The 14,801-nt window shown below is 35.9% G+C and overlaps 1 protein-coding gene across 5 annotated transcripts in view; it reads right to left on the minus strand.

Moving 5' to 3' along the window:
* Nucleotides 1-1,746: 1,746 nt before the first annotated feature.
* Nucleotides 1,747-14,801, minus strand: part of PLAG1 (PLAG1 zinc finger) — a 50,712-nt gene continuing 37,657 nt past the window's right edge. The window contains exons 3-5 of one of the 5 annotated variants that reach the window (XM_017341312.4): nucleotides 11,619-11,717; nucleotides 8,797-9,155; nucleotides 1,747-8,273 (exon numbers count right to left, since the gene is read on the minus strand). In XM_017341312.4, the coding sequence (XP_017196801.1) occupies nucleotides 7,013-8,273; nucleotides 8,797-9,038 (1,503 nt within the window). In that variant the 5' untranslated portion in view covers nucleotides 9,039-9,155; nucleotides 11,619-11,717 and the 3' untranslated portion in view covers nucleotides 1,747-7,012. The remainder of the gene's footprint in view (nucleotides 8,274-8,796; nucleotides 9,156-11,618; nucleotides 11,718-14,801) is intronic. The other 4 variants (XM_089335262.1, XM_002710501.6, XM_051843751.3 and 1 more) reach the window with 4 other exon arrangements.

A 14,801-nucleotide genomic window follows, 5' to 3' on the forward strand; every position in this document is an offset into this window, starting at 1 on the left:
CTAAAAATTGGGCACTGTGGCCTACTCAAGTTAACAGAAAAAATAAATCCCCACACCAGCTAAGAGTCAATATCTTTAGACTAGAATGATTTATTATTGATTACTACTTCTTTGTGGGACAGGATGCAGCTGAAATCCAAGATTTCTGGATTTTTTTTTCTGGCTGAAATTGCCAGTACCTTACCATTTTTTGTTTTATTGACCAAAATTACCATTTTTTGATCAACAAAAAAATGGTAATTTAGTAGGGCTGAATGTAGTATTTGGGTGTTCCCCTCTAAGATGCTACTGCCATCTTCATTCAGATGCTTGATCAGGAAACAAACTTCTCTCTATAAAGCTGACTTCTTTGGAACATCCCTAGGACTTAGGACAAACTAGTGCCCTTTTACTTACAAAATGTTTGTTGAATAGTCAGTTAAGGAATGGTGACAACAAAACTCAAGCTGTCTATTGTCAGACTGAACTTTTTCCTCTTCTTAATGGTTTAAGCCATTAGTGTGGACTTTTCATTTAACACTAATGAAGAATTCTCCTAGCTACAATTTTGATGCAACAAGTAAACTTCATTTCTAATTAATTTTCCATAAAGATTAGACCATAAATGAATCCCAAGCATACTTTTGTCAGAGTAGAATACTCTGGGTACTATAAAAAAGCTGAAGCATTTTCCTTCTGTAAATTGTCCTTGATATATTTCATTTGAATGAATTTAAATAAAAACATGTTTAATGTTAATTCAAAGAATTAACACAGAAATACTTTAAGATTTGCCGGAATTAAGTGAAAAGAGGAAGGAATGGACAACATTGAAATCTGTTGATTTTAATTACCCTTTCTCAAGTAGGAGAACTAAAGGAAAGAGTCTGCAACAGTTGAGGCTGGGCCAGGTCAAGCAAGGAGCACGGAACTCATTCTGAGACTCTTACGTGGGAGGCAGGGCCCAAGTACTTGAAACATCACCACCACTTACCAGGTTGCACATTAGCAGGAAGCTAGAATTAGAAGTGGAGCCAGGACTGGAACCCAAGCATTTAGATAATGGGATGCAGGTGTCCCAAGTAGTGCATTAACCCCTGGGACAAACACCTGTCACCCACTGAAAACTTTTTTCATTTATTTGAAAGAGTGATAGAGAAGTTTCTTCCATTTGCTAGTTCACTCCCCAGTGCCCACAATAGCCAGGAATGGGCCACATCAAAGTCAGGAGTGAGAAACTACATCCAGGTGGCAGGGACACAAATATTTGGGATTTTACGTATTGTCTCCCAGGTACATTAACAGGAAACTGGATTGGAAGTGGAGGTGAACTCTTATCTCAGTCATCCCAAGGGGTGTGTCCCAGGTGGTGGCTCAACTTGCTATGCCACATGCACCACACCCCAGGGCCCCCAGAGTGGAACTTCTAAAAGGACAATTTATAGTACTGAATATTAAATGCCAATTTTCTTTCATTTGGACAATAAACATTTTAATTACTTTATTGAATTCTAAGCTCACCTAGATTAAAGTTTTGATATCTTACCTTTTGACTTTTTAAAAATATTTCTGTTCTTCTGAAGAAACAAAAATCTTACAATAAAAAATTCCTAGAACTTTATGATTCAACCAAAGTGCTGCCCTAGAGTCAGCTATTAGCATCTAACATTTATCACATGAGGAAATACTTATAATTAGAAGTGAAGAAAAAAAAAGTCATAAGCAAATAGAAAAGTATCATCTTTGACAATGTCAGGAAGATCTGCATTATCTAAAGCCATTCTATAATTTTATTCATATATTTTTGTGGAATTCACATATCTTTCTTACAGCAAACATAACACTGTAGGCGACAAGAAGCTGCAGTACTATTATTGTTTAATTAGCAGCAAATTAATATTTTAAATGTGAGTATCTGGACAATAAATAGCCTGCTTCTTTGGATGTGAATGTTTCAAATGTAGTTACCACTGCAGCTTCATAATGTGATTGCTATTTTACAGAGCTTATACACACACACAAAAATATGATCTTTGTCTATATTTTATACAAATACAACAGTAGTTTGTGAATACATTTTAAGTACATGATATACATGATAAGCCACTTGATTTCCCAATATCACAGAATAGCGATTTTAAATGCAATAAAAATATACAAAATTCAGCCTGGAATGCAGATTTTCTTCTTTTCTATTTTGACTCAAAACTTTATCATTAGAACATTTTTAGAGTACTAGTCCAAACACTTTTTCATTAGCTAAAAATACAATTTCAGCAGTCCAGCTTATGTTCAGGCATGACGAAATCCACCTCCTAATGGATTCCCAGTCTGTGTTAAATTCAAAGGGCTGTTAGTAACTTACAGCATGTTCTTCACTCCACACCCTATTGTAAAGCCCACTTTCCACTCTGAGTTACAGTCACCTTGTGGACAAAAGCTGGGTTTGTTCTGGTAACATTTGCACGTCCAAGATTTCCTTTTTGCAAGTGCACACAAATACATTGTGGTGGTGTAAGTTTGTTAATGACAAATGAAGTCACAGTATAAAAATATATTGTACACCTTTACACCTAATGCAGTCCTTTTTCTATGGATAAAAAAATACAACTGAATGAGACAGAGGTTTGTAGCACCATGGAGAGTTGTATCCCAAGTTACATTAGCAGCATGATCCAATGTAATATTGAAGGAGTGTTTCTGAGAAGATAAACATTCATTCTGGTTCATCTGTACCACGGAAGCTTATACAATGAAGTGTTTTACATGTTAGCAATAGTTCTGTGTCATTGCTAGAGCTAGATAACTTATCAAAAGACACTGCCTTCCATCCTCATAGAGTTGATGATGTTGCAGAAGGGCCTAATGGTGACCTAAGCATGCCCTTACCGGTGCTGGTAACATTACTTTGTCTTGTATGATCCCAGAGGAGTTCTCTACGGGCTTTTAGCACAAAACTACATACAACAACTTATGTAGGGCTAAATAATAAGAACAGAGCATCTGTGTTGTAGACATGGCTATTGACATAGTATGAGAAAAACAAGACAAATTCAACTTAGATGCTCATTTGTCAGAATAGTCTGCCATTGCTAATAACAAATACTCAGCGTTTGAAAGATCTCCTCCAACGTCACATGGATCTCAGTAGGCTAGAAGCAACTTGGGTGAACTGGTATTTTCTTTTAACTTACATACTGGGAAGACAGTGTGCTTTGAGACACGTAAACCTTGTAAAAAAATAAACCATTGTAAAACCTTATGAAAGACACACACTGATTCTGTGCAATACAGCAAATTGATAAGAAAACACTGTAAAAATGTACCTGTTTAAAATACCATCTACCATTTTTGTACACAAAGCATTATATATCAAAGGCCTACATATATCTCATCTAATGGCACTTGAAACAAATTATAATAAGTCTTAAAATAAAAGGCATAACCTATAAGAAAGTTATCTGTAAAGATTTAGATTCATTTTGAAAGTGCTATATCTTGTAATATGTGTAGTATAGAGGTTGACCAAGCTCTATTTTTTAAAAAAATATTGGCCTATAATATGTGTATTGCTCACTAGATGCATGATCCTGAAAATATGTTCTCTATAACATTCATTATTAGCTTAATAAAGCAATCAGCTCTGGCTCATGTTTCAGTCAGTATATGGTTTTTAAAAACCGCTACTGTCCAAATTAACACAATATATCGCTATATCCCAACAAAGACTAAGAAAAATAAAAGCACAAGCAACAAACAAGTAAAAAATACACAGCTTGAAAAGAAACACTAAGTGAAATTAAAAAAGATGCATCAATTGTGATGCATGATCAGCCAGCACAACTGATGAACTTGGTAACAGGATTTTAAAATGAAAGTTCCAACAGTGACAACAATAAAGATGATATTAGTACACATCAATGGATAATATTGCTTACAGTGCCAAGATCCTTCCACACCCACACTTCTGTGTTTGCTGACTCTTTACACACATGTGGAAGTCAAACTGAATGAGGTTCAATATCTTGTCTGAGGTCCAAATTCTGAACTAAAATATTTATTTAATGTTAATCCCTTTTTTTTTAAACCAAGCTAAGGCACTACCCAAAATATCAAGGATGATCTATTCTGGCCACTGGAGATTAAAAACAGCATTGGCAAAAACTATTTTTAATCCCATCCAGTTGATATTAAAAAAAAATTTTTTTCCCTAGGGAAAACAAAAGAGCCAATTCTCTGTCTCATCCTTGTTAGAACATTGTGCAATTAAAATAAATGAGTCTGCCTCATCTTTTAATAGAAATTCTCTCAAAAAGGATTTAGTGACCACTACGGTCAATTTTAAAAACAAATTAGCTGAATTCCCTCTTACTTTGAAATGTTATTCAAGTCTGTGGGGGCAGAAACAGCAAAGAGGAGTACAAAGTGAAAATTAGGACTCCACAATTTTAACACTATGCCCTGAAAGCTGTGCCTCCACATATGTGAATTCCACACAGGGAGAAAATCAGGTTGAAATACACACATCTAGATGTATGTATGTATATGGCGCCATTCCCCGGTTCCAAAATGCTTTATTTAATAAATCCTGGTACTCCCTTTTATTGTGTTAAAAGCAAAATACAGCCTACGAAGGCCATTGTCTGAGTTTATTAATTTGATTTCTTCTTAAACACATTTTAGACTGAATAAAGTAGTGCTTCCACACTTGTGATCTGTGGTTTTTATTTAAAAACAGGTTTTTTATTTACTTGTGCTCTGTCACCACATTTCTTTTTTTTCCTTTTTTATGGTGATTAAAGCAATATTGAACACTAATCATTCAACTAGAGATTTAAGTAAGCAATCTGTTTCATAGAAACTAAAGGAAGCAGTAAGGAAGCAGAGCGCAAAGCCTACTTTCAGAGCAAACATTCTCCTAACCAAAAGCTTAGGAGCGGTTTGAAAATTTTAAAAATGTATTTCCTTATTAACATATATAATTTTAATGCCTTTGGAACACACTTTTTTTAATAAAATGTAATTTTCCATAATAAAATTTAAATACATACGTATAAAAACTACTGCTCCTAGGATTAAAAAAAAAATAGGAGCATGATAAAATATCAGGAGCCAAAGCTCCTTCGGAGAGCAACTTTGATTCTATGAAGTGCGATAAATGTGTGTGTGTGTGTGTGTGTATAATATACATAGTGAAACCCCCATTTACATTATTACAATTTACATTCTCCACAAATTATACTACTCCCAAATATTTTAAATAATGTATTATAGTCAGTAATCTGCACTCATTTTTAGAAATTCTTGGTAAACATTTTTTTTTTTTTTTGCAATCTGCAGTGATAACTGGCCCTACGAAAGGGAAAGGATCTCCCATATTGGGCCAATGAGTGCTCAGAAATAGTTTTTCTTTTTTAAAAGAGAGATATACACTCTTCCATAAACTTCCCTCTTCCCCCCGACCCCAGCAGATGGGGTCCCCAAATAAGGTGTTAACAAGTGCTTAATAGATATGTTTCTTAGGTTGATGTCCCCATCGACCCTTAGAAAAATACAATAACTGGAACTTTGAAAAGATTGGTGGCTGTGTAACTTAAGGAAAGCCCATCATAACTATTTTATTCAGTGAAGACAATGCTGTTGATTGTTATTTTCACATTAATGAAGATAGTGCTTAGTTACTTAACTGTGTCCTCTATAAACTCAACCTACTTGCAACACTCCTCTCATTTCCTAGAGATGTGTAGAAGTGGGGTTTTACTGTATTATTTATTTTAGTCACTTAAAACCTTGTGGTAATTCCTCAAATGGTTTTCCACTAAGGCATTAAACTTCAAATTCTCCATCCGAAAATAGCAAGGAAAGGATTCAGGCTGAAGGAGAAAGGTACGATGGGGAGAGGGCCACTGCTTTTGGCTCTCAATAGACCTGACTTAAGTGGTATGCATTTACTTTATTCCTAGAGTCCAAGTTTTCAATCCTGGTGATGGAGGGTGTGATCCCTAGACAAACTTCCAGGATTTAACTGGGGCTTCACATCTGCCTCCCTGCTTAGGAGTCATAGACACTGAGACCGTCCACTCTGGGATTAACACACCTACTGTCTGGAGCTCCACGACGGCCCTAGATTCCCAACTGACTGCAGACCAACAATCCAAATAAAATTGCTGGTGCACTCGACCCAACCTTTGGCTGTAAAAGGTGGCAAAGATGAAAAGAGATCTATGCATACACTGACTCTGAAGACTGTGATGCGATACACTCGTATTAAATGGAAAGACAGTAAGCTAAGAAGGATGAAAATGACAAAATATCCCGTCTACTGTAATTAGGGCCAACTAAGTAACATGGAAAGCTATGTTACCTTACTAGGAGTCTCTTTTTGCTATAAATACTGGTGCTTTGTGTTTAGGTTTTGTTTTCCTTATATGCTCATAATAAAGACAGTAAATATTTTAGCCAGACAATAGCAAGTCTTCAAAATATACTGATCTGAGAGTATGGTATGTCTAAGAATCATCTGTTATCTCCCCCAAAATGGATTCTTAATTCAACCAAAAGTTGATTATGAATCCACTTAGAGGCCAGTAAAAATTTTAAACTCTTGAGTTATTCACATGTTTTATAAAATTTACATTCTAATGCAGAAAATTTTAATGAGCCAAATGTCAAAAGGTAGAGCCATTGTTACTGGGCAAACAATGAAAATTTTAAGATCTAAAAGTAATTTGAACATGGGATCTGTAAAACTTTTTAGTTATAATAATAATGGCTTTCCTATATGAAATAAAACTCATAAAATAGGACAATTGGCAGTGAATCAGGACAAGATACCCAGGTAAACATAGCTGAACACAAATGGTTCCAAAGCTCATTTAAAAAGCTAGTTTCTATCTTATACTGGCTTAATGAAAATTGGTATCATACAAAAGCAGAAATTTTTATACTGTCTTAAAGTAGGCACTAAAATAAAAATGGTCATCTAAGGCAGGGCTACACATCCGTTTCTGTAATAAACCCCCATCTGGGAATCCTACTGAAAAGCTTGATGGAAACGGGGCAGGGTGGTGCTTGTGCTTAAGCTACTGGTGAAAGCTGCGGAGAGTGAGTGTAGAGACCCAAGGCCTATAGTGTTGCCAGGATCCTGAAGATCCTGTGTTTGTGGGGGGAGCTGGGAGACAGAAGAATGCGCTTCATCTTGGGAATAGCTCATTCCAAGGCTCCCCACGGATATGGGATTATACGGAGGACCATTTAATGGTATGAAATTAAACAATTGAGAAAAATCCAAGGCTGGTGTGTTGAGGGGGTCACTGATGGAGACAGAGCTTTTGGACAGGGCGAGGTCCCCTGCACCGTCATCCAGGGACCCGCTCTGAGGCTCCAAGGCTAGCTTGGAGGATGACGATGCCTGGGAATCCTGGGATGAAGAGGGTGCGCCACCTTGGAGCTCCATCAGGTAACTCTCAATTTCCCCCTTTAATGGCTGTTCTTTTTCAGGAATAGAAATTGCATATGAGGTAGAACTGAATGGATATTTGAAAGAAAGGTGGTGAGAGGGATGAACAGCATCCATATCTATGGGGCAGGTCATTCCCAAAGGCAAAGTTGTGATCATTTGGTGGGCAGATCCCGAGCTCTGCATGGACTGAAATGGAGTGTTATAGAGGTTTAACTGCAAAGTGTTTGTGAATGGCTTTGATAACAGTTCACTGGAAGGTAAGGACATCACCGGAAGGAGCTCATCTTTTATAGGCACAGACACATTGCAGGTAAACGGATCCAGGAAATCCACTGGTTCCGTTTTCACCTTCAGAAGCTCTTGATTGTGACTCTTCTTCATATGTCGAGTTAGGTGATCCTTTCGTCCAAATCTCTGTGCACAGTACTGACAGAGGAAGTCCTTTCTTCCAGTGTGCACCACCATGTGTCTCCGGACATCCTTGCGGGTGTAGAAGCGGCGATCACAATGCTCACACTGATGCTTTTTCTCTTTAACCCCACCAGATGACTTGCCTGCATGAGATTTAAGGTGCTCCAGAAGCACTCCTGTGCTTTCGAAAGTCTGCAAACACACCTTACAGGTGAGGTCCCCGCTGGTTGCGGCATGCAAGGCCAAGTGACGTTTAAATCCGAGCTTGGTATTATAGTTCTTGCCACACTCTTCGCACTTAAACGTCTCTTTGTTAGGGTCGTGTGTGTGGAGGTGATTCTTCAGATGGTCTTTCCGGTGAAACATTTTCTCACAATAATTACACTTGTGGGTTTTCTCAGGAGAATGAGTAGCCATGTGCCTTTAAACACAGATATATTCTGTAAGTAATTATCATCACAAAAATGGCATGTATTCACTTTTCACATGGGAAGCTAAACTACTAGGCTAACACAGAATTACCTTAATATGGAAACTGTTTTACTTAATATGTACCACAAGGATAGTTAATATACCTAAATACTGCAAAACTTGAGCCATTTAAATTGCCACTTTAGTTTTTGCTGGTTTTTAGCTATCGTTACAAATGCAAATGAGCAATACTGAATATACTCACGTAAATGTCCAAACCCTTTTCTCGTCCTTATTTCTTTCTATACACGGAAATTCTACTCTTTTAAGCATTTCATTTAAAAAAATCCAAAGATACTAACACATAAAAGTATGTGACTTAGAATACTAAGAACTAGCCAATGTCTAACATATTCAACATTCCTCTTGGCAAATCAGCTGAAAAATGTGTATACAAATACATACGTTTACAGTGGCTTCAAATGGCCAACATAAGAGAAAATATAATCTGAAAGACAAATAGAGTTTAATACCTTTGTAATTTGTACTTAGAAACAAAGGCCTTGGTGCAGTCTTGTTGTATGCACTTGTAGGGCCTCTCTCCTGTGTGAGAGTAGGAGTGAACCTTTAATTTCTCAACACTGTTAAAGGCCTTGTCACACAGTTGGCAAGGAAAGTTTTTTCTTGGTTTGGTTTCACCACGCTTACGTTTCCCTGAAGGGACTTTCTGGGTATCTCTTACTTCTGACAAATCACCAGGAATGACAGTGGCCATCGCAGCCTAAACCAGGCCTTCTTGTTGGACACTTGGGAACTGCCCAACTCCACTAAATGATATAGCTTTAGGTGGCTTCTCAAGTTTCATGTGGTCGTAAAAGAAAGCAAAAAGGGACTGGAAAAAAAAATAAGAAACAACTAGTTTGTAACTAAACTCAATTTTTAAAAGTTTTATTTGCTATGTGATGCTTTTGAATTAAAAAAGAAACCATAAAATGGATTCAGCTGGTCTGATGTAATATCTGTAGGTTTCTTTATATTTGTCAAAAAAACATATAAAAGCATTGCTCAGAATGAACAGTTCATACATACCAGGAAATTCCACCTGACAAATGTTGTACTTAGGCATAGCAGTAGTGATTTCAGGAACCCTCAGGAAGCATCGAAACACAAGTCTAGAAGGGGTACTATCAACCCTCACTAGTCACAAGGCATGAGGGCGCATATATCTGACTAAAAACATCAAAGCACACATACTTTCACTTGGCACGTCCACTCTGGTCACACACTGGCTGGCTTATAGGACAATACAAACAAGCAGCTGGAACCTCTTTTAGGCACCTGTGAACCACTGAGTCCTTGGAAGTCCTTGATGCACAGGCACCAGAGGCCTGAAAAAGCTGAACGTCTTGCCCAGCATGACCATGTCCATTCTAGATGGGTGCCCTTACACTCTGAGGGATTTCTGAATAACAGTGCAAAATGATTCTTGAAATAGTGAAACCTTTTGATGTTACAGTATTTGAAGAGCATGACTCCATGTTGTTTTGGGGGAAAGCGCATGCTGAAAATAATTTTCCTGAACACTTTTCACATCACAGAAAATGATTTTGTTCACTGGGAGCACTGGGAATCAGCAGGTAAGCTGGAGTCACCAGGCCTCCCCAGGAGCTGGTGGGGGGTGGGGTAGATGGGGATCAGCCTGTGCTAGTCAGTAACAGTGTGCAGCAAGCCTGTTTGGACTTCTGACTTAATGCGCAACACCTGTGCAAGAATACAGCCTTACAGAGGTGATTCAGGCTGGTAATGAGGTGTGTTCAAGTTTGAATTCATTATTGGTGCTGTGAGAGAGTGAAACATACAGATTGTACAGCAAAGAGTGTTATCTATCTTTTTAAACCAAAAAAACTCTAAAACTGAATTGAAGCCTTTAAACATCATAAGTGAGAAACTAAGTATTATCAACTCTGTTTCTCACAGTAGGAAAATCAACCTCCCCAAAAGCCAATCAATGCGAGTGTTAGCTGATTCCTCAATGTCTATGAATACTAATTTAGTGATGTACTTTCAAAAGACCACAGAAATGATAATACTTGTAACCTCCTTTTAAAAGATCTGACTTTTTAAACTGAAAACATGTGGCTAAATGACTGTATTCAACTACCATTCAGATTGGATTTTTCATCTTACTATGTTTTTAAGAAATGAAAATCAACTTCCTTACCCCTTATGTCTTGGCATCAGCCTGACGCCTGCCTTCATAAACTTGGTCTGTTCCACTGACTTTCACAGATTCCAGCTATACTTCTGGATAAGACTCGAAATACCTATTTTTTTTTTTTGTAAAATTAAGTGTATTGTATGCTAAAAATGCAGAGACTGTCCGTAAATGGGCAAAATATAGCAAGCATCCATCTATTTGATCAAATCAGTAGTGTTTGCTTCGTCTGTCCTTTCCTTAACTTTAATAGGTAGATATAGGCAAGATCCTGTGTGCTGTTCAAATTGTCTAAAAGTATCCCTTACACTTTAAAAGGGACATTAACACAACACAATCGACTTTATCCACGCTAATATTAATATGTAGTCTCTGGTTTTAGATTTTCTAAATCTCAAGGACTTGTTCCTTTTCTGTCATAGTCTCATCAAAACACAACTCCTTTGTGGCCCTCAGAAATACCCAGCTGTAACCAATAATGACACTGTAAACTCGCATAAGTTATTCTGCCATGATAGGAAAAATTTATTTTCATTATTTGATATACTAATATGATGCTTTTAAGTACCTGTTTAGAACACTTTGAGAAACAAGGTGATCATTTTCTAATGGCATAATCAAAATGGAAAACAAGAACCTACATCCTTGTATGTAACTAACATCTGAAAATATTTCAAAGACTGGTCATACGTGCCATTTTGTTACAAGATTCAACATAATGGGCAGAGAATTCCATTTAAGAAAAACAACTTCAAAGTTATTTTAAAAAGTGTTAACAGCATACCATAAGCCAATATGCAAACATTTTGATTATATTAAAACTGGTGATACTCAATATGGAGTAAGAAATACATTTTGTTATCTTTGTGTGTACATACTGAGCAATGAAGAATTGCACTGATTTCAAATATTACACTTTTCTAAGACCAGCTGAAATTTTTTCATGGCTGATAATACCTTTTCATCTTAATGCATTACAAAACTTAAATTATTTATCATAGGCACATTTTAAACTATAAGAAAATTATGCAGTTGTGAGCTCAACATCTATACACAATCGAAGACCATATTCATAATATGCATATCAATACTTTAAAAGATGCATGCATAGAATTATAGTGATTTTTGTTCAATGCATACCTGACTGCTGATGGAAAAAGACTCAGATTTTGATCTTAGCCAGTCCCATTAACTCTTCGTGGAAGAGAGTGGAATCCAATCCTTCCCATTTTGGCCAATCTAAGGTGGAAAAAAGAGAATAGACTATACTCTAAATGGAACCAGTGCATAAATGATGGGAAAAAAAGCGCAAGAGAATTGCAACTTTAAGGCACATGCGTACATTCCATTCTCTGCTGATGTCATGCATTTTCACTGTTCGCAAATTTTTATTAGTTCTAAGCACATTTACATGACCAAATAAATGCAGAAATAAAAGGTAAAATAGTATTACCTAGATAAATGGCAATTTGTGATGCTGAATGACTCCCCACGTTTCCCAAATTCAATTTAATGTGTTTTCAAAAACTTAACGTGCATATGGAGAGAAATGGATAGTAGGGTTACTGAAGGTAACCAAACTGAACAAAAATTCATTAAGTTTAATACTATCATGGGAGAGACAAACTCAGTTCTGTCTTGGAGAGGGCATCTAGAACCACACCAAAGAACAGACTCCTGATGAAAACACTCACGCCCACGCTGTGCACACTTGTGCAACAGGGGCTTCTCAGAGCTAAACTCTTGTTACCTGCAATACCTGCCAATCTATTATTCAGAATGCTGCAAGGATTGTTGAAATGTAGCAATAGCTTTGCGCTCTTTAGATTTCAAAAACATGCAAAGGAGATTAAATACAGGTTTGATACAAGAGAAAAAGGTGTTAGCAAGGAAGCATCATTTGGTTTATTGGTTTTTGGAGATCACTGTTGAAAATATATTAAAATAGCTTAAAAATGCCTCTTAGCATGATTGTTAGTAGATTGAGAACACTTATAGAAAAAGATCTGTTAATAATTCTTGAATATACAAGTAAATATGGAAAGAACTGTGGTCAAAAGACAGAAAAATTTAGAACCATCTACTGGAGAGTACAAGGCATGAAAGATTAGTAAACTAAGTATTTTTAAGGTGAACATTCAGGACTAATGATTCTAAGAATTTGGGGGGATATATATATATAAATCAAATAGTTTTAAAATATAATAACAAAAGTATTTGTCAATGACAGGTTAAATGAAAATAACCTTAAAGTCCTAAACACAAATCTAATAATTTTCCCTGAAACAAAATTTTCACAGTTTAAAAATTTGATGATGTATAATAACTGAAATATTTAATAGAGGACATTCAAGCATCATTACAATTACACCATGGATATATTTGAAAGCGGCAATTATTCTCATAGTTTAAAAGACAAGAAAAAATAAAAATTTAGACCAATAAAAGATATTTTAAAAGTTAAAGCAAAAGCTCCATTCTTTTGTAAAGCATAGGACATGCATAAATGGAAGAACTGAATTCTGCACATCAAAATTGCAAAATAATAAAATTAACTTTGTAAATACTTACTTGCCCAGGGCACATATACTGAGTTTTTGGTAGGGTAATTAAGAATATGAAAGACCATTCTGTGTTATGGTGTTATTTTAACAATATAAATACCTTACAAGTGTAGAGTGTTTTCATTATTGCCTCCCTGAAATTCACTGACTCCAGAGGTGGGTGCATTTATCATCACTGCCACTCTAAGGTGAAGCCACAGACGCTGAACCACTCGATAGCATGTGCGTGGTCAAGAAGGGGCTGGTGCCCTCAAACTCCTAGTTCACTTTTATTCTACTGTGTTCCATGACAGAGGCAGGTTAGCAAATCAATTTGCAAGTGGGTAAATCCTGTTATTACACAAGGGTACTTTGAAAAGTTCATGGGAAATTTGAATTAAAAGATAACTTGGTTTTGGTGCAAAAAAATTTCTGAAATTGTATACATGAGGGGTCTGCAAAAAGTTCATGGAAAATGTGCAGTTTGAAAAACACTATGCATGGATTTAAATTTTTTTTGAATTTCATTTTTTTGCACTGAAAAAATTATTTTCATTCTACTTTTCCATGAGCCTTCAGAGGTACTCTTACAATCAAAAGCCAGAAGAAGGGATGGTGTTTATTTTTCTCTGTTAGAGCTGCCAAATAATGATCTCCCAAGGGAAATAAACTTAAGACTTAAAAAGCATAAAAAGGCAGTTTACAAAGTAAATTTTAAACAATCTAAGTAACGAACGACTAAAATAATAACTGGTATAGTATAGATCTGAGTAGAAAAAGAATCTAAAACCAAATTTGACTAATAAACAATACATATTTTTTCTTCTTTACCCAACATATTGCATACCTCATGCACACTTGTAAGATTTTTATTTGTGCTTATTGCTCAATGGCGTTTTATTATAAAATACTTGAGCATCTAAGTATTTCAATCCAGTCTAAAATTATGTATCCTGTTTTGAGATACTTTAATAATCTACAAATTACCTGTTATATATTTTTCAGTAGTAATAAAATAATAAAGCATCATTTAAATTTTTTATCATAAACAGTCCCAAATTTATGGATAATTTCCTTAAAATCAACTTATTTTGAGTTCTTATGAGCTTTCAAGTAATTTCAAAGGACTGCTAATTATTTCCCCAAACAAAAGAAATTGGGAGCTGGTTAGAATTATTTGGACATCTGATGTGTAACATAAAAAAATACAGTTCAAGTAATCCTAACTAAAATTAACTGTATGCTCTCATTTATACAATTAGGAAAAACTGTTTAAATGTATTAGGACTACTATTCTTAAAAATCTTCAATAAAAGCTGTACCTATATTTTTATTGTCCACTTTTTTAAAAAAAAAAACCTTATCAAAGATGGGTTACTATGCTCTTCAGGTGAGGAAAATTCTTCTTTGTCTTGGTCTGAAGAATCGTGAAGCAACGTAGAAAACATGGACACCCATTTCAAATTGTTCTAAGATGGGAACAGCAGGTCAGAATACCCTTCCAGTTTTTGTTTGTAACAGGGCAGGAATTTTTTTCCAGGGCAACTTTGTTATACATAGAAAGAACAGTTAGAGGGAGTATTGCCTGTAGCTGAGTACACACATACAGCTTCATCTTCCTACATTTTACCTGATTCTGAAACAGTGACTCACACAGAAAAATAGCAAGCAAAAATGAGTCATACAACAGAGGGTCTATGGAACCCAATTCCTATGTGAGCAAAAGAACAAGCTTGTAATGAAAACTCTTTCTGCATTTTAAATTCCATAGTTCTGACAG

Source organism: Oryctolagus cuniculus, chromosome 6, assembly GCF_051225735.1.
Source record: "Oryctolagus cuniculus isolate XC-2025 breed Fujian yellow rabbit chromosome 6, ASM5122573v1, whole genome shotgun sequence".
Lineage (NCBI taxonomy): Eukaryota > Metazoa > Chordata > Mammalia > Lagomorpha > Leporidae > Oryctolagus > Oryctolagus cuniculus.